This window comes from Schistocerca cancellata, chromosome 7 (genome assembly GCF_023864275.1).
Source record: "Schistocerca cancellata isolate TAMUIC-IGC-003103 chromosome 7, iqSchCanc2.1, whole genome shotgun sequence".
Classification (NCBI taxonomy): Eukaryota; Metazoa; Arthropoda; class Insecta; order Orthoptera; family Acrididae; genus Schistocerca; species Schistocerca cancellata.
The window spans coordinates 501,255,562-501,281,277 of record NC_064632.1 but is presented as its reverse complement, the minus strand read 5'-3'; the positions used below and the strand labels follow the sequence as shown (position 1 = coordinate 501,281,277).

The 25,716-nt window shown below is 41.0% G+C and overlaps 1 protein-coding gene across 2 annotated transcripts in view; it reads right to left on the bottom strand.

Annotated features, from left to right (window-relative positions):
- Positions 1–21,410: 21,410 nt before the first annotated feature.
- The window catches only part of LOC126092556 (odorant receptor 2a-like), a 39,434-nt gene continuing 35,128 nt past the window's right edge, over positions 21,411–25,716 (bottom strand). For both annotated transcript variants that reach the window (XM_049908215.1, XM_049908216.1), the window contains exon 5: positions 21,411–21,683. In XM_049908215.1, coding sequence (XP_049764172.1) covers positions 21,633–21,683 — 51 coding nt within the window. In that variant the 3' untranslated portion in view covers positions 21,411–21,632. The remainder of the gene's footprint in view (positions 21,684–25,716) is intronic.

Genomic DNA, 25,716 nt, shown 5'->3' with positions numbered 1-25,716 from the left:
AAATTATCTCAGGATCGATAGTTATTATATTCGCGTATTAGTTAATATTCAGTAATAATTAGCGATCTTTATTTGATACCATTTATTACTCCTGCACACGAAGTCTGTCGCAAGACTTCCAAAAGACATTATGTTAATTCGTAAGGGAATATTTCACAGTAATTAGCGATCTGGACATTAAGTTTTACTGAAGGCGAAGTGCGTCCCATTAGTTCTAAAATATTGTACGTTAACCTTTACTCCGCAGCCTTTGCTGAAATCGAAGTGTCACTTTCCTACAATTTTGGGCTTTAGACGTCAAGTTATATCCTTATATTCCTTGGGCTAGTTTCAGTTCTTGAACATAGTAGAAGTCTTTTATTATAATAACTCGACAACATGATTCTTCTTTTTAGTCATCTGGTGTAACCATCTTTCGTTGCTATCAGATTTATTTCAATGCTTTTTCTGCTGTGTTTTTCTCAGATTTGATATACAGGTGACAATTTTCCTTTCTGCTGCTCGTCGTTACTTTCGTCTTTGTTTCTGTGCTTAAGCAGTCGCTCATACAAGTCAGTAGTTTCTCTTTGTGTATATCACGTGGTCGATGTGTTCTTGACCCCTGGTATTGAAGATTGTTCTCCGTGGGCTTTTAGTTCAATGTTGTTATTTGTTTCACTTCCATGATGGCAAAATCGACATGCATTATGAAACCGCGTTCAACAGTAATTAACAATTTTTGGACTTGGTTTTGAATATCTGAAGCCTATGGATACTTATGTTGAAAGCCCTGCAATTAAGTAATTGGAAAACAAAATATAATTAACTTCCACTGTGATGACGATGGTAAAATATATTATTGTTTGTTTTTGACACTGTTGAAGAAATGATGCCGCAGGGCTAAAGTTAATCATTTATAGAAAACTTGAAAATACAAATTAGAAAGGACATTAATCAAAGTTTACATTTCTAATATATTTTTACTAACAAGGGCGATATTATGCGATAAAGTCAGTAACTGGCAGTCGTATTTATATCGCAAATGAGTGTTACCTAGTGTGTTTACGCCTCCGCAATCGCATATTTTAACGTGTGCCAGGTTTCACTACCAGTTTCGACACATCCCTTATGTAACAGCACCTCGGTGCTCTCTACTGCAGGTTAACATTGCGGTGTGTTAGAATACATCGACGTCTGAAAATCTGGTATTGAACCCGTAATCAAATAGGTGTTTGCCCTTTACGACGCTATGCACAACACCTGTGGAAGCTTGTAGGGGAAGGGCAGCTGTAACCTCCACCCTGAGGTTTGGCCATTTCCTTGGGTAACGTGCAATCGATCTAGAAACTACTAAATCACAAGATCTACAGTGACACTATTCTCGTAACTACCTGATGTTTTTGATTCCCGTTTGACAAAATGAAGACACCTTAGTAATCAATAATTAGAAAAGTTGCCAAGGGGTTGCTGTGCCCAGCTGGGTAGTGCAGAATGGCCAGATGGACGGAAGGCACTAAATAAATCGAAATAATCAGTTTTAGCCTTGGAAAAATGTATTGTAAGCAAAAAGAACCTATTTTCTGTATAAAATACACTTTGGTGTTAAAAAGGTAGTTACGTAATATAGTTATCGGTTTTTTGTGAAGAAAAAATTCATTAACAGTATAGAGAAAAAGTAAAATTACTGATTCAAAAATTTTGTGCTCAGATAAGGCACATATAATCATTTTAGTTCTCACCAACAGCCACACACTGATTGTTACCCAATGCCCATTTTGGGCATTTGACTTCACACTCAGTGTTGGAAAGTTTTTCTGGAAGCCAGAAATACCTTACTTTCAGGACATTCTGCTCTTTCGACCAGTTCAGATGCTGTACATTGCAGATCGTAAACTGTCATAATATAAAGTCTTGCGTCCAACAACATGTGATGGTCGTAAATTTACAGTTTACGTCGTATTTATTAATTCACTTTCTTGCCTACCTATTCAGTACAATTTTGCAGTTGTTTTTAGACCCTCTCCCAGATGAGCTAGATACTTGAAATTTTACGAATAGCTCGGAATTGGCTGATAACTCAATATTACCTGGCTCTTTTGTTTCTTGTCAGTCCGTTTCGTAGGTTTGAGGGTGAAAACGGTGGTTAAAGTCTGACATATCGGCTGCACTGCAGGACTAACCCTTTGTGCCGATAGTATCAGAATGCCTTCCAGGCATTATGTGAGTGCCCTGGTACGGCTGAACGGGAGAAGGGGGAAGAAGAGATGCATATTGCTTTCTTGTAAGTCTTTTACGGTCCAAATTTTGCATTTCTTTCTTGTCAGTCTTCTTTGGTACAAATTTTGCAATTGATTTTACGCTAACTTGTTAAAGACTTGTAATTTTAGGAATAGCTGAGAAATGGACGAACATGCTAAACTAACTAAGTTTCTAGTCTTGTGTGTGATGGAGGGTACTTTGTTTACCACTATCATTTCCCAATCTAGAAACATGAAATTTCAACATAGATGGATGAGAATGCAATGTTAACTCCCTTTCTTGTTTGGTGTATAGTGGAGTGTTACTTTGCCGGCCGGAGTGGCCGAGCGGTTAAAGGCGCTACAGTATGGAACCGCACTGCTGCTACGGTCGCAGGTTCGAATCCTGCCTCGGGCATGGATGTGTGTGATGTCCTTAGGTTATTTAGGTTTAAGTAGTTCTAAGTTCTAGGGGACTGATGACCATAGCAGTTAAGTCCCATAGTGCTCAGAGCCTTTGAACCATCTGAGTGTTACTTTGCGTACCAATGGAGTTGTCCTTTTCCCTGTTCCAGCTAAGAATTGTTGATGGGAAGAACCATTGTTGGTAAGTCTCCATGTGAGCCCAAATCTCTGTAATTTCTACCTCCACAGTCTTTTTGCGAGATATATGTAGGAAGAAGCAATATATTGGTTGAGTCCGGCGAAGAGAAAATGAAATAAACCAGACATTCACCACATGTCTCTGTTGTAAGCTCATCTATACGTTTGAAATCAACTGAAAGATTTCAGTAGTTAAGAATAAAAGTCCAAAGTAATTATTTACATAAAAACGAATTTTTGATGTACCTATAGCACAGTTTTAAATTGAAGAAAAGTATAAAATAATTTCCCTTCACCGTGTACAGATCCATAATTACATAGAGGTTCTCCTGAAAATTTGTGACCGTGAATTTTTAATAGCTCTGAAAATACCTGTAAGATTTTAAATGAAAAATATGAGGCACGCTGCAGATAATAGTAAGGAAATGAACTATTTGTGCATGAGTTATGCATTGCATATGACCCATGTTTTCTGTTCTAAATCTTACAACTGTTTTGACAGCGATTAAAGATTCACACTCAGAAATTTTCAGGACTGTCTGTATAGGGTTAGGCATCTATATGGGGCTGGGACAAATTGTTATACACCTTTTAGTCAGATTTAAAAAGTTGTAAATTAAAAATTCATTCTTATTCATTGAATTATCTTATACTGAAGTAAAAACGAACTGAAAGCCTCGAAATAACTTCTTGTTTTCAGTAGCACTTAGATTCTTCTTAAAAATTCACTGTCCTCTTCAACGTATTCTTTGAAACTCGATAGGTGGTTTAAGCAGTTTTGAAAGCCATGTCATCGTTCACTGGCCGGCCAGTGTGGCCGAGCGGTTCTAGGCGCTACAGTGTGGAACCGGGGGACCGCTACGGTCGCAGATTCGAATCCTGCCTCGGGCATGGATGTATGTGATGTCCTTAGGTTAGTTAGCCGGCCGGAGTGGCCGTGCGGTTCTAGGCGCTACAGTCTGGAACCTCGTGACCGCTACGGTCGCAGGTTCGAATCCTGCCTCGGGCATGGATGTGTGTGATGTCCTTAGGTTAGTTAGGTTTAAGTAGTTCTAAGTTCTATGAGAATGATGACCACAGCAGTTAAGTCCCATAGTGCTCAGAGCCATTTGAACCATTTGAACCTTAGGTTAGTTAGGTTTAAGTAGTTCTAAGTTCTAGGGGACTGATTACCTCAGATGTTAAGTTCCATAGTGTTCAGAGCCATTTCAACCATTTGAACCATCGTTCACTGCTTCTGCTGCTGCCTACATGTCACATGTGTCCCGTGATTGACTCTCTCCTTTGCGTTGACCTGTGTACACCATAATTCCACGGAGAAAATATATTATTATTATGTAATAATAATTACTATTATTATTGGTGAATTATTATATTTATTTGTAATAATTTTTTATGATGCTTCATCCCTTGTTCTAGCGACATTCTGTATTTGTTTACATAAATAACAGAAAAACATGAGAAGAGAAGGATTAGTTCAGGCGCGTTATACTGGCCAATGGCTTGCCGTCGTGCCCACCTAGACACCGTTCCACAGAAGTCGGTAGCTGGCGATGGCCTCTGAATCAGCAGTCGTTGTCATGGGAATTTATAGCTATGTAACAACTGTTTCAACACAATTATGTTGGAGAAACCTAATTGTTGTGTAAATTTGTAATAATTACGTTTCAACTAGTACTTACCTTAGACCAGAAGGTCTCAAAACCAAACATAACGTGGACGTTGCAGCGCGATTGCAGCACTGTACACACTCACAAATTCAAATTGCCGTAACACCCGCATGCCGTTATGGACGCCGTTCGCTTACTGCTTTAGGCGCCTACTTAACTAAGCTATGGACATTTATTTTGTTTATTCGACAACCTCAAGCATTTAGTCACTTCAGTAACAGTGGTGACATTAAATTAACTGAATGTGATACATGTGCAGCATGTGAGCTTTCAAAAAAGATGAAATGGTGTGGTGTGATGAGTGAGGTGGTGTGTGGCCCTCAACTACGTACCCTCCGATTCAGAGTTGCAATATTAAATGTTTTGGCTTGTTTCGTTGTCTAGGGGCTGGGATACGTAGTTGCGGCATTACAGACCAAATACTGCTGAGTCTACAGTATACGATAAGAATTCACATATGAATCGAATGGTCGAAGTTTCTATCACTCGGCAATGGCGAATTTTGAATGTATCATAGACGTTTATAAATGAGAGATTGCAATTAAATAAAATCTGCAGGTACTATCTTAACGATTTTAAAGGATGAATACGATATTAGAAGTACTTTTGAAAATGTGGTATATTTCTGCAAAACACTTATTGGTGTCGATGGTCCAGTAATTAAGTAAAATATAAGTTGAATAACAGGGAAATAATAAATTCCTACTTCACGTAATTAGTTAGGAACAACAACATAGCTCATGAGATATTCACTTCCAAATGCGTACTACGTTTTCACTGCAGAAGCCACGGAAGTCTCACAAGTACACCAATCGGCGCTACGAAATGTTTCTATCTCTCGCGATGACGCGAAAACAGTTCAACAATCTCCAAGTCTTTCCCGCGACTCTGCGTCCCTTGCCGTACTGTCCAGCACCTCCCATGTCCTGTGTCGTCCTGTCACAACTCCTCGTGTTCCGTGCGACTGTCCCTCGCGCCGCACCGTTCCAAACTGCCCCTCCATTCACTTCGGTAGTTGCCTCCTTTAGTAACGAGCGCTGTGATTGGCTAGAGCGCTCCCTCCATGTCTCCAAGCCAATGTACACTCACAAACGTATTGAAACACTTACGAAATACTGGATTTACATTTAAATAACTGGAAATTAAATAAATATTGCTACAGCTTGACCATAAAAACGGTCTAACACTCGTTATTAAATACATAAACAAATGACTTAAACGTATATTAAAGGAATAGGAAGCAAAAGGTAGGCCAGTAGCCTAATGTCTCTGTGCTTTCTAAAATACAGTAAATATTTAACCAATTTCTTCATTAATAGTATATATCGGATATAAACACAGACATAGATGAATAAATACATTTATAAGCATGCTGCTACCGTTTTTCGTGTAACTGTGGAGTACTTAAGGCCTAACGTGATTGATAGTAATCGGCCAATTTGACCTCCAACAACGCATGTACTATTCAAGTTACATGCCTGTAATTGATACCCAATTTAGGTTTACACTAATAGCTTTCTAAAGACATGTCGATCGACGAAATCGGATAAAGCGTTTGGATTTTGGAAATTCGTTGCTGGATGTTACTTGTACGTATAATTTACCATTAGATACTAAACATTAAACTAATAAAGATATTGAAAATCTGGGTACACCATCAGAATCGACGTGCAAATAATGGTAAGGTACATGTTTCTTTTTGAGGTATCATGATTCATCTGGCTACTATTAATTTCTCTACAAACTGTGAAATGTCTGCCATTAAGGTTTTACCAATCCACCATCTTTGGCACTTCCGGCGTGTCTCCCTCATCAACACAGCATCACCATGGAATTCCCAGCCGCTTTATAATATAATATTGTGTTGATCTATTTATCCTTTAGATGTAAGAAACTGGATTCCCTGTTGTAAGAAGTTTCAGAAACCTATATAGGGTGATACTCCAGGAGATCCTCAATGCTGCCATCTACTTTGCGGGCTTTTACTAAAGGAGCCATTCAGATTAGAAAAATTATTTTGTGATAAGTGGAGAGAATAATGGTTCAAAAACTTTTAGCTTTAGGAGACATCACAGAGATGATGTCAAGAACTCAGTGAGTCTAATTGTAACTACCAATATGAATTTAGTATCATTTCCTCGCATGTCATTATCAGTGCCATGAATTTTACTCTGTAACATGTTTAATACGTTCTGGACCGTTACTGAAAAGATATTGATTATCAAACTCAGTAGAAGAACGTAACTTGCACACATTTTCATCACTGGCAATGTAAATTTCTCCTAGGATATGGACATAGACAGCATTTAGTTTCACTGTTTTCTGTGCAATAAACGTCATGGAGAATTAAACTTGCATACTTTGAAATTTCGTGTATAATTCAGCCTTTCATGTTCACTAATGAGATACTACCGTTTCATTTCATTTGTTCGAAATCTTAAGGATTCCAATTTTTCTTTACTCTTGTGATTTTATTGTCCTCTTTCATAGGTTTCCAAACGCTGCTGCTCCTATGGTTTCGTCATTAATGCTAGCGTTACTTATATGTCATTTAGTAGACACCATATACAGGGTGAGTCACCTAACGTTACCGCTGGATATATTTCGTAAACCACATCAAATACTGACGAATCGATTCCACAGACCGAACGTGAGGAGAGGGGCTAGTGTAGTTGGTTAATACAAACCATAAAAATATGCACGGAAGTATGTTTTTTAACACAAACCTACGTTTTTTTAAATGGAACTCCGTTAGTTTTGTTAGCACATCTGAACATATAAACAAATACGTAATCAGTGCCGTTTGTTGCATTGTAAAATGTTAATTACATCCGGAGATATTGTAACCTAAAGTTGACGCTTGAGTACCACTCCTCCGCTGTTCGATCGTGTGTACCGGCGAGCACCGAATTACGTAGGGATCCAAAGGGAACGGTGATGGACCTTAGGTACAGAAGAGACTGGAACAGCACATTACGTCCACATGCTAACACCTTTTTATTGGTTTTTTTCACTGACGCACATGTACATTACCATGAGGGGTGAGGTACACGTACACACGTGGTTTCCGTTTTCAATTACGGAGTGGAATAGAGTGTGTCACGACATGTCAGGCCAGTAGATGTTCAATGTGGTGGCCATCATTTGCTGCACACAACTGCTATCTCTGGCGTAATGAATGTCGTACACGCCGCAGTACATTAGGTGTAATGCCGCCGCAGGCTGCCACAATAATTTGTTTCATATCCTCTGGGGTTGTAGGCACATAACTGTACACATTCTCTTTTAACGTACCCCACAGAAAGAAGTCCAGAGGTGTACGATCAAGAGAACGGGCTGGCCAATTTATGCGTTGTCCACGTCCTATGAAACGCCCGTCGAACGTGTACCTCACCCCTCATGGTAATGTACATGTGCGTCAGTGAAGAAGACCAATAAAAAGGTGTTAGCATGTGGACGTAGTGTGCTGTTCCAGTCTCTTCTGTACCTAAGGGCCATCACCGTTCCCTTTGGATCCCTACGTAATTCGGTGCTCTCCAATACACACGTTCGAACAGTGGAGGAGTGGTACTCAAGCGTCAACTTTAGGTTACAATATCTCCGGATGTAATTAACATTTTACAATGCAACAAACGGCACTGATTACGTATTTGTTTATATGTTCAGATGTGCTAACAAAACTAACGTGGTTCCATTTATAAAAACGTAGATTTGTGTTAAAAAACACACTTCCGTGCATTTTTTTTTTATGGTTTGTATTAACCAATTACACTAGCCCCTCTCCTCACGTTGGGTCTGTGGAATCGATTCGTCAGTATTTGATGTGGTTTACGAAATATATCCAACGGTAATGTTAGGTGACTCACTCTGTATTATTTGTGTGTAAAAGTCAAGAATCTATTGACTTGAGGGCCTCTGTGGTTTCTCCAAGGGTATTCTAAAGCCGCTAAGTTCATAATAATTTTCACTGTCAGTACTATGTACTGTAACCGTTTCTTCGATTTTCAGTTCAAATGGCTCTGAGCACTATGGGACTTAACATCGGAGGTCATCAGTCCGGTAGAACTTAGAACTACTTAAACCCAACTAACGTAAGGACATCACACACATCCATGCCCGATGCAGGATTCGAACCTGTGACCGTAGCAGTCGCGTGGCTCCGGACTGAAGCGCCTAGAACCGCTCGGTCACCGAGACCAGCGATTTTAGGTACACTAATGACTAAAGATGTGGACGCTGCTCTCCTTGTTGATCCTCCTTGGCCATTACACTATAACAACTACAGAATTCTCACCTTTTGTTTTATATACGTTAAAGATGTTTTTGTCATCGAGATTTCCTTTATCGGAAATATTCTGCTAAACACCATTTTTACAGCTGATCCTTAGAAACAAATGATTAGAGTTACATCATGTATTAGCATTTGTCTAAGTTATTTGCTGGAGCACTAGAATGTGATAGAGATGCTATAAAAATACTGGGTCACCAATACAGGCAATGCAGTTTCTAGCCATCAGTTTATAAGTTTAGTGCAGTATTGCCCATAGTACCCTTCTCATGAAGTCACTTCTTGGGTTTGCCTACATGCAGGTGGCGGTGAGTTTACTGGCAGCACGGGAGTTGGTGCAAGTGTGATCGTGAGCGCCACGCACATAGATACACAATTACCACACACTCGCAAATATTTTACTCTCACAACTACAGATCACTATGAAAATGAAACATGCAATCAGTTTTTTCCCCAAGGTCCGCCATTTCTTTCCCAGTTTCGGTATGCCGCTTTGAACAAAAACGTGGATGTTTGTTTTATGACTCACTGACGAACATTCGATTTATCTACCAAAGTTGAGTAGCATTTGAAGAAACAAAAAGAAAACTATTATTTACAAAAATTGTTAAAGACTTTTTCCTATGACAGTAAAAAACTCATGTGGCCGGCTCAAACCAAACAGATGTTCTTTCTCTGTACCCACTTGGCCCAAGACACAAAGTATCTTCAAAATAAGTGCCACAGTGATATTTCCATGTTACACACACACACACACACACACACACACACACACACACACACACCGTCACTCATAATATCAAACCCAGATTTAGGTTTTCCGTGATTTCCCTTCGGTCCAGGCAAATGCCGGGATGGTTCCTCTGAAAGGGCACGGCCGACTTTCTTCCCCGTCCTTCCCTAATCCGATGAGACCGATGACCTCGCTGTCTGGTCTCCTTCCCCAAAACAACCCAACCCAACTCATAATATCCATGAAAGATTATAGGGAAAGAATTAGAGTCTGATGCACTACTACGACTGCTAGGAGTAGTAATGTCATAGCACAAGGATCATAGGACAATAAAAAAAACTTCAGCCACCTGCTTGTTTTGTTTTTGAAGTTTTTCAGATACACTTCACCACACGAAGTACCGTTTAAGGTGCAAGAAAGCAATTCATCATTTTATACTCTAGATAAAAGTTTAATTCATGTTATTGACGCGTTAAAATATTTCTTTATTATTTTTTTCAGTGGTGTTATGTTCCACTTGTAATGCGCTGCTTCGTTCTCCATGGTATGGAGAGGCGGGCTACAGATTGGTGTAGCAGCTGTCTTAATAGGGGAGGTGGACAGTAGCAGAAATGATCCTGAACACCTAAATAGTGTTATCAGAAGCTTTCCTTAACTTACAGCTTTTCCAGGCATTGCGAAGAAACTTTACAGAAGAACAAACAGCGATAATACGATACTGCAGTGCTGGTGTTATTCTGATGACGATGCACTGCGGCGACCACAGACGTTACTAAACACATCAGATGAATTCGCAATTGCGAATAATCATTACCAGCAGCTGTAGAATGGAATGATGACAATGGAAATTTATGCCAGACCGGAACTCGGACCCGAATACCCCGCTTATGGCTAACGGTTACCTTACCATTTGGCTAACCATGCTCATGTATGGTTGACGACATATGGAAGTTTGGGTCTGGCCGTAAGTTGTGCATGGATAGCCAAAAGGTGAGGCGACCGCTCGTGGTAAGTGGGAAATCCGGTTTAGAGACCCGGGGTGGCACAAATTTTCATTGTCATCATTATATTTGAAACATCCCCTTTGAAAAATTAATGAATTACTCTGCTCATAAACCTCTACGTTATTTGATTTCCAAACAGCTCAGCAAACGTGAACGTACTCAGACAATACTCTCTTTACTTATTCTGATCAACACTGAACTGACACGCAGTATTTTTCGCATAACGCAATCTGACTTTCGATAATCCCTACAAAAGAATGGCCCTGACTAACAATAACCTATACCTTTCATGAATCACTTACCTCTCAAAAATCTTCTTTACTCGAACTACTGCAATACATCGAGCGCCAATACTGCCAGCAAAATAAAAGATTCTGGCTACTGAAGGCACTAAGTACTGATAGCCATAGTCAGCAAATGAAAGATTTTGATAGAGAACAAACAATGTATTTACCTTAATAATGTTCCAAAGTCGTAATATATATCAGTTCATGATATCCAGTGTTACAAATTGACTCTTTCTGGCGGACACACGTCCAGATCGTCCGCTCTTAAAATTCTGCCATCTCTCCACTACTGCTGGCGGCTCACCTCCAACTGCCCAACGCTACGCGCTGTTCACATCCAACCGCCCAATACTACAATAGCGAATATTCCAACAATGAGTCCTACTAGCCACAGACTACACACAGCACAGCCAGTGACTTTCATACAGAGCGCTACGTGATGTTACCAACATAAAAACCTAAACAGCCTACTTACATATTCTACAGCTGATGGTAGTGATTATTCGCAATAATTCATCTTATGTGTAAACAGCAATAAAATCCAGCTATTACAAAAAGCAAACTAAGGGCGTTGTGCAGCGTGAGGCTCCCGTTACTAATACACGAGCAAACTGTCAAAGGACGACATGGACTGAAGAGTGTCGAGGAGAGCGACTGAGGCTGGGCCGTGTAGCTGCCAACGGCTATCCTGTTTCGTGGAGGATCCAGTGGCGCGGTGGGTGCGCCTCACTGGATGCGCTGGCTCCCTGCGTGGGCGCCTCGGCATCTCTCAGAAACGTGCATTTCCATTGGCACTTGTGAGACGGTGGTGAGAGTGGTATCGACCCTTGATACCATAGCATCAACTAACGAACTATTTTTCAGAGGTTTTCAATAATACTTCATGTCAATAAGTACCACTGAAGGAGGGAAGGTGGTGATGTATTATGCTCTACATCAGTAAAGAAAAGAAGTTATAGTTTTTACTGCTGGCTTACAATATTTCTCTTTGTCCAACCCATTGGCATCATCATTATCATCATCATCATCATCATCATCATCATTTAAGACTGATTATGCCTTTCAGCGTTCAATCGGGAGCATAACCCCCCTTATACAGTTCCTCCATGATCCCCTATTCAGTGCTAACATTGGTGCCTCTTCTGATGTTATACCTATTACTTCGAAATCATTCTTAACTGAATCCAGGTACCCTCTCCTCGGTCTGCCCCGACTCCTCCTACCCTCTACTGCTGAGTCCATGAGTCTCTTGGGTAACCTTGCATCTCCCATGCGTGTAACATGACCCCACCATCTAAGCCTGTTCGCCCTGACTGCTACATCTATAGAGTTCATTCCCAGTTTTTCTTTGATTTCCTCATTGCGGACACCCTCCTGCCATTGTTCCCACCTACTAGTACCTGCAATCATCCTAGCTACTTTCATATCCGTAGCCTCAACCTTGTTGATAAGGGAACCTGAATCCACCCAGCTTTCACTCCCATACAACAAAGTTGGTCGAAAGATTGAACGGTGCACAGATAACTTAGTCTTGGTACTGACTTCCTTCTTGCAGAAGAGAGTAGATCGTAGCTGAGCGCTCACTGCATTAGCTTTGCTACACCTCGCTTCCAGTTCTTTCACTATGTTGCCATCCTGTGAGAATATGCATCCTAAGTACTTGAAACCGTCCACCTGTCCTAACTTTGTTCCTCCTATTTGGCACTCAATCCGTTTATATTTCTTTCCCACTGACATTACTTTCGTTTTGGAGATGCTAATCTTCGTACCATAGACCTTACATTTCTGATCTACCTTTGAAATATTACTTTGCAAACTTTCAATCGAATCTGCCATCACAAATAAGTCATCCCATTGGCAATCACATTAAAATTTACAAAGTTGTGTATATGCAAGTGGAATTGCTGTTACTATTTTTTTCCATTCACTCTGCTGTCACGTTATTGTTACATATTGCTAGGCACTGTCAGTTCATTTTTACAGCAACTGTTTTGCAGTTTTGTTTGTGGGTACTGGGAGAGAAAGCTTTGCATCCTACGCTGTCCTTTTCCAGCGAAGGAGCAATCGGTAAATATCATTCTGACGTCCACTCCTCCTTGTGGTTTTGGGAAATCTGGATCTAAGTTAGGCTGTGGCCCACTGCTGTTGTGTGTACTTGGCCGATACTGGTGTGTCTGCTAGAAAGAGGACACTGCTTCCGACATGCCACCTCCTGCAGCTAAATAGACTACAGCGATGTGGCTTACCTGTGCTCTTAAAGGCTGGACGTCTCAGCACCACTTGGCTACCGTGGGAAGTTCATCTCTGTTACCGCTCAAAAAATTTAGTTTACCTGATCACACTGTATGAAGCTACTTAGTGCAGGGTATCGACGGACCGACCAATCTACTGCTTCTTCCCAGTGCCAAGCTCGTGACAGTAAAATGTGTATTATACACCACTGGCCATTAAAATTGCTACACCAAGAAGAAATGCAGATGATAAACGGGTATTCATTGGACACATACATTATACTAGAAATGACACGTGATTACATTTACAAGCAATTTGGTTGCATAGATCCTGAGAAATCAGTACCCACAACAACCACCTCTGGCCGTAATAACGGCCTTAATACGCCTGGGCATTGAGTCCAACAGAGCTTGGATGGCGTTTACAGGTACAGCTGCCCATGCAGCTTCAACACGATACCACAGTTCATCAAGAGTAGTGACTGGTGTATGGTGACGAGCCAGTTGCTCGGCCACCATTGACCAGACGTTTTCAGTTGGTAAGAGATCTGGAGAAGGTGCTGGTCACGGCAGCAGTCGAATATTTTCTGTATCCAGAAAGGCCCGTACAGGACCTGCAACATGCGGTCGTGCGCTATCCTGCTGAAATGTATGGTTTCGCAGGGATCGAATGAAGGGTAGAGCCACGGGTCGTAACACATCTGAAATGTAACGTCCACTGTTCAGAGTGCCGTCGATGCAAACAAGAGGTTGTAAGTAGGCTGTTTATGTTTTCTTTATGTAAGTAGGCTGTATAGGTTCTTATATTGGTAACGCCGCCGCCACGTAGCGCTCTCTGTATGAAAACACTGGCTGTGCTGTGTGCAGTCTGTGGCTAGTTTGCGTTGTTGTCTGCCATTGTAGTGTTGGGCAGCGGCAGCTGGATGTGAACAGCGCGTAGTGTTGCGCAGTTGGAGGTGAGCCGCCAGCAGTGGTGGATGTGAGGAGAGAGATGGCGGAGTTTTGAAATTACATATATTATGACTTATGATGACTATTGCCGGCCGAAGTGGCCGTGCGGTTAAAGGCGCTCCAGTCTGGAACCGCAAGACCGCTACGGTCGCAGGTTCAAATCCTGCCTCGGGCATGGATGTTTGTGATGTCCTTAGGTTAGTTAGGTTTCACTAGTTCTAAGTTCTAGGGGACTAATGACCTCAGCAGTTGAGTCCCATAGTGCTCAGAGCCATTTGAACCATTTTGATGACTATTAAGGTAAATACATTGTTTGTTCTCTACAAAAATCTTTCATTTGCTAACTATATCTATCAGTAGTTAGTGCCTTCAGTAGTTTGAATCTTTTATTAAGCTGGTATTAAGCTGGCAGTAGTGGCGCTCGCTGTATTGCAGTAGTTCCAGTAACGAAGATTTTTGTGAGGTAAGTGATTTGTGAAAGGTATAGGTTAATGTTAGTCAGGGCCATTCTTTTGTAGGGATTTTTGATTTATATGTATATGAATAATGAATAGAAGTTAGGGACTCTTGACTTGTGAAAAAGTATGTTGGAAACCAAGAATCGTACTTTAAGAGTTATGAAATGTGTGTAAATGCGTGAATGTATCACAATGCCGGCGAAAATTTTTTGGACACTGTTATATTCATAAGATTTTGCTTCTACACATTTGCAACACAAATTCTTGACCTGTGAAATATTTTTATATGAGACTGTCACTGTAGCGGAAACTGCTGTCGTAAATATTTCCGTAAGAAAGTTGGGTGACCACCTGCACGTAATGCGTTTTGGGCCCAGCTGAGTGGTAGTCGTCTGACAAAAGAAAGCCATTAGGTGAAAAAAAAGGGAGGCCATTATCCTCGCAATTGACATTCCTTTAGAGATAACATTGCAAATGCGACACCCTCATTACTTGGAAAGATACTTACATCTGCACACCTGATTATGACAAGCGTCTTTCTACGAGAGTTGAGAGAATTTCTACTAACTTATGAAATGTCACATGACTACTGAATGATATTGTTATGCTTTGGTTTGCGTAATTGCTTATTTCATTTAATATCTGGTTTCCAGCTGTGTTGCAGCATTAGTTTTATAAAATAAACTTCGATGCATTTGCTAATGTGAACACTTTCTGTCAACAGATCTATTAAATAATTATTTTATGATCCACATTCTTCGAAAAAGGAGCTCTTGGAATGGAAAGAACAATAAGAAGGGACTAGTAACAGTAACCGTATACATAATATTCTTTTCAAGTACTTGGTAATATTTTTTTTACAATAAGTTGTTGTGGTGCACCACTTTAATTACATAGACATTAAGATGTGAATATACATTTCCCTTATCTGCATTGTTGTTTTTACTGTAATATTTTTTCTGCTTGAGCTATGTCATGTTTAGGTATAAGTTGCTGCTGTTTGCCAGGCATAGTGTTATTGAATTTGACTTTGTATTATTCTGTTAAGCCAGTTTTACTAATGATTTATTTTTATTGTTTGCTGCACATTGCCTTATATTAGTTGTAATATTACAATTGCTTTGCTAATTTCTTAATGCTGCTTGCTTCGCAAATCTGCGTTTTTTTCATTGCTGTTTATGTTTTATGTGATGCTGCATTGCCTTGTCCCTTGGTATATATATCTGAGCTCAGTAGATTTAAGTTACCTTAAGAGGGGTAGACTATATAAGAAACTAACTATGATGACTTGGAAGAAGTGTATTGAGAAGCTATATGAAAATGGTTTGGGCAAAAAAAAAAAAAAAAAAAGATACTGTACAGTGGAGAAAACCTATTTTTGACAGAGGGTGTGAACAGAATACAGAAAGCAGGCTTAGATAGGACTTTTGGGAATAATGAAGAACGAAGGGAGATCTCCATGCAAAATACTGCAGTAAAACAAACCCTGTCCTTTCCTTTTGTGTTATCCCACTATGTGTTTGTGTACCCTTGTGTATTTGTTTTCTTCCTGTCTCTGTGTAGGTTCATAGAATTTTTTCTTCTTTTAATATTAAGCTACATTCACTATGATGAGGAATACTGTTACCCTCAAATATAATTGGCATTAATAATATGTTATTTACCTTGTAAAGATGTTTAGACATTATTTATTCTGTTTTGTTTTAATGCTCATGTGCGAAGTTGATGTTTCGAAAGTTATTCTGATCTTTTGTGTATGTACTCATGTCATAATTCCTGTAACACTGATGTGTATGTTTATTTCTATTCTGTTGTAAAGCCTGTACTACAAATGTTATCTGTATTGTTATGTTCTTTAATGATGTATTTTGTACCTTTGTTATTGTATTCTTCTGCTATAAAATTGTAATTGACAGTCGTTCATAAAATTATGTAACTTGTAAGCATTCATTTCACTGCACACATTTCTGTTGGTCATAGTATATGGACAATATGTGAGAAGTAGGGACTGTTAGTGTTTGCACGTGTGTTAATAATTCAGCAAGGGACTGGATAACAGCATTGCTGGTTCTAAGGACAATTCCAAAAACTTTGTGAGTGCACAAGTGGTGGTTATGGACTTGCTATATTAACTGCAAGACTCTTCAATGGTGATTGTGCACCCGCACAGTCACAACAGATGGCTGCTGGCCATCTCTACAAGGACTACAGTGGGTCTGCACCTCTGGTGGCCCACCAATACCATACTCTCTACCAGGACTACACTGGGTCTGCTCTGTGATGACCTACCTACCAATCTTCTTCAAAACGTCGAATGACTCTGCTGTGGGTTTGCTCCATTGTGGCCCATTACCTGTCAGCATGTCAAGAGTCAGCACTGTCTTTCCATTGGAAGGACAACACTACTTCTTCAAGACTGCATGGACATCCACTAGTTCCGTGTGCATTGTCTTTTACTGCTCAGACTTTGAGATGAATGATCAGGACTGTCTTTATGGACTGTGAGAAAATTTTAGCTTTTGACCAACATTGTATAAATAAGTGTGTGCATTTGATATCTATGTTATTGTAATTATGAAAAATTTTTTCAAATCGTTATTGGCCACTGCCCAAAAATATTTTGTAAAATTTTTTGTGGGGAGCGTGGGGGCTATGTAAGTAGGCTGTTTATGTTTTCTTTATGTAAGTAGGCTGTTTAGGTTCTTATATTGGTAACGCCGCCGCCACGTAGCGCTCTCTGTATGAAAATCACTGGCTGTGCTGTGTGCAGTCTGTGGCTAGTTTGCATTGTTGTCTGCCATTGTAGTGTTGGGAAGCGGCAGCTGGATGTGAACAGCGCGTAGCGTTGCGCAGTTGGAGGTGAGCCGCCAGCAGTGGTGGATGTGAGGAGAGAGATGGCGGAGTTTTGAAATTACATATATTATGACTTGTGATGACTATTAAGGTAAATACATTGTTTGTTCTCTACAAAAATCTTTCATTTGCTAACTATATCTATCAGTAGTTAGTGCCTTCAGTAGTTTGAATCTTTTATTTAGCTGGCAGTAGTGGCGCTCGCTGTATTCCAGTAGTTCCAGTAACCAAGATTTTTGTGAGGTAAGTGATTTGTGAAAGGTATAGGTTAATGTTAGTCAGGGCCATTCTTTTGTAGGGATTTTTGAAAGTCATATTGCGTTGCGCTAAATAATATTGTGTGTCAGGTTAAGCACAGTCTTGTATAATTTGTTCTAAAGGGGACGTTTCAAGGTGACCGAGACGTGTAATCAATGGCACTCCACACCATCACGCCGGGTGATACGCCAGTATTTCGATGACGAATACACGCTTCCAGTGTGCGTTCACCGCGATGTCGCCAAACACGGATGCGACCATCATGATGCTGTAAAGAGAACCTGGATTCATCCGAAAAAATGACGTTTCGCCATTCGTGCACCCAGGTTCGTCGTTGAGTACACTATCGGAGGCACTCTTGTCTGTGATGCAGCGTCAGCGATAACCGCTTCCACGGTCTCCAAGCCGCAGGAGGCATCACAACAGCGTTTCACTAGGCAACGCCGGTCAACTGCTGTTTGTTTATGAGAAATCGGTTGGAAACTTTCCTCATGTCAGCACGTTGTAGGTGTCGCCACCGGCGCCAACGTTGTGTGTATGCTCTGAAAAGCTAATCATTTGCATATCAGAGCATCTTCTTCCTGTCGGTTAAATTTCGCGTCCGTAGCACGTCATCTTCGTGGTGTAGCAATTTTAATGGCCAGTAGTGTGTACACAAAGACGCATAAGTTTGTTATCCTTTCAACGATTTTTAGTAAATTTTGTGAGATTTCTCGTCTATTGTCTTGGCAATATCATGTAGTTGTCTCCTCCCATTTAATTTTTGAAAGGATGGAAGATGAGCAGGAGGAATAATCAGGGACGGAGTATTGGAGGAGACTGGTGCTGGGAGCTATCTGCTGATTCTGCTGATTTTGAGCAGAGATAAGTTTTAGCAATGGACGGAAGTGTGATCCATAATCTCAGCATCTGGCGTCTGATAAGTTAGGAATGTGCAGCCTGAATTGCTCACTACATTCCAGTTCGGATTTGGTAGCTTTAATCTTGTATCTGTGACCTGCATGGATATTGACATCGTGGTGCTACAGTCTTCAAGCATTCTTCCCTTCATAAGGTTCCTCTCACATCACTAGTCTCACTTGTTGTTAACCTAATTCACAGTTCAGTTAATCTTGCTCCTTTGATACCTTTTCATTAACTTTTATCGAACTTAAGAGGAAATAAAATTCTGTTAAACACACATTTCACTTTCAGTTTAAGATCTTTATCTTTCCCTACACCTTTCCTGGCTAGGTCGCCCCCTGAAAGAATAAATATAAACTTGTATATCTGCTTTTGTTTTGCGGAGTTGGTGTTGTCATTTGCTTATAGTGGCCAGATTGGACTATAAGATATTGATATTTCACATTCAGCAATATCAATTAGATTGATCACTTACCGTATAGGTCGTTATATACTAAGGTGACAAAAGTTATGGGATACCTCCTAATATCGTGTCAGACGTGCTCTCGCCCCTCGTAATGCAGAAACTCCACTTGGCAAGGACTCAACAAGTCGTTGGAAGTCTCCGGCAGAAATACAGCTGTCCATAATTACGAAAGTGTTGCCACTTAAAGATTTTGTGCACGAGCTGACCTGTCGATTATGTCCCATAAATGTTCGATGAGATTCACGTAGGACCATCTGGGTGGCCAAATCATTCATTCGAACTGCCTAGTATGTTCGTCAACAATCGCGAACAATTATGGTCTGGTGACATTATTGTTTGGAATCATGAAATCCATGATTCTAAAAGGTGTCGAAGTAACCGAACATAACCATTTACAGTAAACGACCGGTTCAGTTGGACCACAGGACCCAGTTCGTTCCATGTAAACATAAGACACACTATTATCGAATGCGCAGCTCGTGGTCTCATGGTCGCGTTCTCGCTTCCCGAGCACGGGGTCCCGGGTTCGATTCCAAGCGGGGTCAGGGATATTCACCTGCCTCGAGATGACTGGGTGTTTGTGTTGTCCTCATCATTTTATCATCATTCATGAAAGTGGCGAGATTGGGCTGAGCAAAGGTTGGGAATTTGTACGGGCGCTACTAACCGCGCAGTTGAGCGTCCCACAAACCAAAAATCATCATCATCATCACTATTATCGAGCCACTATTAGCTTGCACGTAGCCTTGCTGGCAGTTTGGGGCCATCGTTTCGCGAGGTCTGTGGAGCATTAACTCTTATCAACTGAATCTGGGACTCATCCGATCTTTCCAAGGTTTTTCAGGCTCCTAGAGTCAAACCAATATGCTCACGAGCCCAGGAGAGGCGCTACAGGCGATGTAGTGCTGTTAGCAAAGGCCGGCCGGGGTGACCGAGCGGTTCTAGGCACTACAGTCTGGAACCGCGCAACCGCTATGGTCGCAGGTTCGAATCCTGCCTCGGGCATGAGTATTTGTCATGTTCTCAAGTTAGTTAAGTTTAAGTAGTTCTAAGTTTTAGGGGACTGATGACCTTAGAAGTTACGTCCCATAGTGCTCAGAGCCATTTGATTTTTTTGTTAGCAAAGGCACTTGCAACGGTCGTCTGCTGACATAGCCCATTAAGGCCAAATTTCGCCTCACTATCCAAAAAGATAAATTCGTCGTACATCCCACGTTGGTATCTGTGGTTGTTTTGACGCAGTGTTTGTTCTCTGTTATCACTGACAACTCTACGCAAACGCGGCTGCTGTCGGTCGTTAAGTGAAGACCGCCGAGAATTGCATTGGCTATAACGATACGTGGTACCTGAAATCTGATATTCTCGGCACACTCTTAACACAGTGAATTCCTCATTTCAGAAATGGAATGTCCGATGCGTCTAGCTCCAAGTACCATTCCGCGTTCCAGGTTTGTTAATTCCCGTTGTGAGGCCGTAATCACGTCGCAGATTCTTTCAAATGATTACCTGTACAGAAATGCTCTTCCAGTACACTGACCTTTAATACTTTGTGTGCGCGATATTACCACCATCTGCATCTGTGCATATCGGTATTCCATGACTCGTCATCTCAGTGTAGATGAGTCCCATTGTGTCTGTAGTACAACAAAGACCAGTCACCATGTCACAATGCTAACATGACTCACAGACAGCTGAATTACGTGTCACCATCGTCATGATTATTGATTGTTGACTGATCTGAATACACTGATATAAAGCTTACCTGTTGATGCTAGAGTTCATATGATGCTATCTTCCTGTATAACTGTCTTTTGTGTAAGGGTTTTGTACCACTAATTCTTTCAAAAGGCTGAACTATTGTATTTATTGACTGCTGTGTTGAAGAATATGTGTCAACTTAATGCTCTTTTCCCATTAAATGGAAAATTTGACTTGGGATGGATAACGCATTTATCATGTGATGTTTCTTGTTCCAGTTTTACTGTCCGTTTGTCTGTGAAAATACATCGAAACACTGGGAAACAATGGTTAACCAAATGGGCATCAACACACTGCAGAAAGAACATAGAGAAATCACAATTCCAGCACTCAATGAAAGCACTGGCATTTGGACTGAGCGCAATGTCTGCAGATGTTAAAATCATCAATTTGTTAGTCGAGTTAGAACTGGAAACCTGTTTCATAATGTGCTTGGAAACAATAGCTGCTATTTTTTCTCTCAACTGCTACCTTATGTGCACCGTGTGCGTGTGTGTGTGTGTGTGTGTGTGTGTGTGTGTGTGCGTGTGTGTGTGTGTGTGTGTGTGTGAGGGAGGGAGAGAGAGAGAGAGAGAGAGAGAGAGAGAGAGAGAGAGGGAGGGGGGAGAGAGTGTGTGTAGGAGGGGGAGAGGTAGAGAGGGACTTCTTTCTTTTACTTTTTATATTTCTTCGCATGCAAGTAGTACATTATGCTGGCAACATACATGAGAAAAACTGATGCTACACATAGAATTAAAATGAAGTCAGTCTTGGAATGGCTAAGTGAAGTGTAATTATGCATTTTCTGAGGGATATTTTGGGTGATCGGTAATGTAGTAATAGTGACAATGAGCAAGCTGAGTTCATTTATACTCATCTGCCTGGGACTATTCTGTCAGAGCCTGCAAGAATAGCTAAGATTTTGTTACAGTTAAAAGGTGTCGTGATCTCGAAATCTTCAGCTTGAATATCCTTTACTGTAAGCTCAGCATCATGTTGAATATAGTGTACGATGTATTAATTACCTGAAAAAAAATGCATTAGTGTAGGGGTAAAAGAAATTAGTTACGTACGGAAGTACATAAAATATGACAAATATTTTTAGAGTGTCAACATAGTGATAAAATATTATAAAACTTGTTTTAAACAAAACTACCATGGACTCACAACAAAATGGAAAGTTTCTACAGTAATTAAAGATCTCCCATTATCTAAATTTTGCGTTTTCTCGGTGTAGTTGCTTCACGCCGAAGACCACATACCATGATGTTGCAAGTTTTCGATTTTATTGCATTCAGTTTAAATACATTTTTCGAAAACATTTTGTGCTGAAAAGCAGAAATTAAGAAAACAGACTATCCATTGCATTCAATAAATGATACTGCACAAAAAATAGGTAATTTGAACTACAGACTGAAATTTTCACTCTGCAGCGGAATGTGCGCTGATATGAAACTTCCTGACAGATTAAAACTGTGTGCCGCACCAAGACTCGAACTCGGGACCTTTGCCTTTTGCACGCAAGTGCTCTACCAACTGAGCTACCCAAGCACGAATCACGACCCCTCCTCACAGCTTCAATTCTGTCTGTACCTCGTCTCCTACCTTCCAAACTTCACAGAAGCTCTCCTTGCGAACCTTGCAGAACTAGCACTCCTGGATGAAGGGATGTTGTGGAGACATGGCTTAGCCAGAGCCTGGGGGATGTTTCCAGGATGAAATTTTCACTCTGTAGTGGAGTTTTTGGGTAGCTCAGTCGCTGGAGCACTTGCCCGCGAAAGGCGAAGGTCCCGATTTCGTGTCTCGGTCCGGCACACAGTTTCAGTCTGTAAGAAAGTTTCAGTACGAACTCTTCCTGAGACATCTCCAGAGCCCACAGTTTTTGGTAACTTATAATGTTCGACATCAAACACATGCACAAAACTTCGGATGGTGTTTGCGGTATTTTCTGAGCACTCTCAACTAAGGATCTCGTGTTTGCTGTAGGCTCGTTTTATAGTAATCTAATTATGACTTATCCAAATTATCAACCACATTACCTTTATTTTTGTAAAAATACCTCCAAACAATTTGTAATGTACAATCATCAAACAGCGCAGCACAAAATGCAGAGTAATGTAACCACCGTCACACTGTACAGGTTTGATACGTCATTTCTGTCAGTTCAAATGGCTCTGAGCACTATGGGACTTAACATCTATGGTCATCAGTCCCCATTTCTGTCAGTGCGCAGCTCAGTTTGCAGTAAGTGAATAACTGTTCCCTTATAGGTACTGTTCAAATGTTGGCCACCATGATAACGGCTAAGTGTATAGAACCAGCTGATATTTGTTTTATAGACATAAGGCCGAGGTCCAAGGCTTAATTCTCTGCCTGATACTGGAGACATCATCAGGGTCTCTAGTGTAGTTACAGACTCGATCAAGCTCAGCAAGCCAAACTGCAGTCGAAGACGAAACGTTAGTCACAGAAATATGCCTTACACGACTCTTATGCCCACAAAAGAAATCATCATCATTTTCTTTGAGACTTTGTCCCACTGAAACGTGGGGTCGGCCTTGTTACTATGGATTTGGTGATGTTAGTGACTGAGGGTGGCCGGATGCCCTTGCTATCGCCACCCCATGACACGCAGGATGGAATCAGTGTACCCCAGCTGTCTGCAACTAGTGTAAGCCATGAAATAGTGCTAACGTTTGCAAATATCTACGAGTCGTGTAACTGAGGAGGAACGTGGGGACCAGCCCAATATTCACCTAGTGGGATGTGGAAAACCGCCTAAAAATCACATTTAGGCTGGCCAGCACACCGGCCCTCGACGTTAATCCGTCGGATGGATTCGATCCGGAGGCGGCGATCCTACTCGAGTCTAGAAAGCAGGACATTAGCGCCCTCGGCTGACATGGCGGCCCTGTGCCCATAAAATAAATATCAGGAATAATGAAAATAGTGGCCGTGAAAGCTTGTGTTCTAGAAAGAAACCGTTAACATGAAATTCAAACCGCCAGAAAACAGACCTGAGACAAAATGGAGCAGTACTGAATGCAATCGTGAGGGTATAGAACGTTGCGGGCATCACTGTTGTCAGCAGAAAGTACTGGGAATGAGTGGAACATGTTTGTTTGCAAACAAGAAACACAGGGTACACTGTCGATATTTGTACTGCAGTGTAGATATTATCAGTCAAATACAGACACAGCGGTAATGGATGTAATAAATGAAAGGAAACGCGTTCACTTTGATACGAAAACACTCAGTAAATTTACCAGATACACATACGAAATTTTGTTTGTGGTTCATCCCGTACAAATACGCCTTCTCTGACATATTTGTAATCCGCGTAGACGAGATGAGACTATACAGCTTCTCACAGATTTAGCCTTGTTGCTGGTGTTAATATCATTCCTTTTGCAAAAATAGAATGAATTACTTCTTCGATGTTGCCGCTTCGATGTGGGTTCTCGCATTATCCACATTTAAAGCAACACACAAACAGTTAATAAAAAATAGAAATCACTATGCTTCATATTATCCACGGTGAGGCAGCTTCATCGACGTGGTAATATCTTCTACTTTATGCACAATAAAAGAGATATTGTGGGGTATCAATACAAGCCAGCTGTTGAACAGATGTAATAAAGAGCCACTGGAGAGGTGAGTCATGTCTCACAGCTGCAGATGTGATGCGTGTCAACCGATCGAGGACAGATTCCAGATTTATTAAGCAAGCTTGCCGTAAACCAGGGCTTCCCAGCCTTTTCAGCTGGCGGACTCCTTCTTCTGTCGAAAATACATGGCGGACTCCTAGTCAGTCAAGAGCACAGTAACTTTAAATTTCAGAGCGAAACCCATGGGAACTGAAAGCTTCTTAATGCAAGTGCCATGTTCCCAGTGATCAATGACCCTCCCCCCCCCCCCCCCCCCGGCAGTATCAATAGTCTTTGGTTTAGAGATGAATGAAAACAACTTGAGATTAACGATCCAATTCGAATTCCCACTGTATCCAGACACTTACTAGTGGATTTACTCCCTTTGTTCAACACACTATAGCCTGATAAAAATTACTTGGTTATTGACATTTCACACGTTGGAGCTGCCTTCCTCCAAGAACAATCAACGTCACGTCCAAACTGTTCGCTGTTGACAAGCTGCCGCTTGTGGTCTGTTCACTTCTACTGTTCGGCTACTATTGTGTAAAGAGGATGCATATTTCGTAACAGTCGTGTGTGTATGTGTGTGTGTGTGTGTGTGTGTGTGTGTGTGTGTGTGGTTTTTCGTGAAATCCGAAGAAAAATGTTCAAATGTATGTAAAGTCTATGGCACTTAACTGCTGAGGTCATCAGTCTCTAGTCTTATACACTATTAACCTAAGTTTAACTTCCGCTAAGGACAACACACACACACACACACACACACACACACACACACACACACACACATGCCCGAGGCAAGACTCGGCCGCGCAATCCACGACATGGCGCCCTAGACTACGCGGCTGTGAAGAAAAGAGGCAGACCGATGATTCGGGATAGAAACACATCACGAAAGAAAAGAGGCCAAGGAATTGCCTTTAAAGGAGTATTGTGACTTCTGTTGTGCAATGTGTGGGAATACATTCTCCCAGTTTACGTGTGTTTCCAAAACCGGATTTCCTAAGCCGATCTCCCAGTTCCTTGGTTGGTCAGGTAAACACTTCAAAATCTATTCTGGAAATCTGCTTTTATAAAGCCGTTTTCCAGTTCCACAATCGATTTTCGTGCCCATGTAAACAGCCATATTTTTAACTGAGAGGGCGGAATATATAATAAAGAAAAGAAATTAGCTTTAGAGTTCATTTTCATTTTCGTAACAAAAATATCAATACCAACAGAATTCAATTAATAATTATTTTGTAAATGACAGAAGACAGAAACAAAATACCTACAGAGCTATAGTTCAGGTAGGTTCACTGAGCATCTACGAAGAAAAATCTACATCTAAATGGATACTCAGCAAATCACATTTATGTGCCTGGCAGAGGGTTCATCGAAGAACCTTTACAATTCTCTATTATTCCAA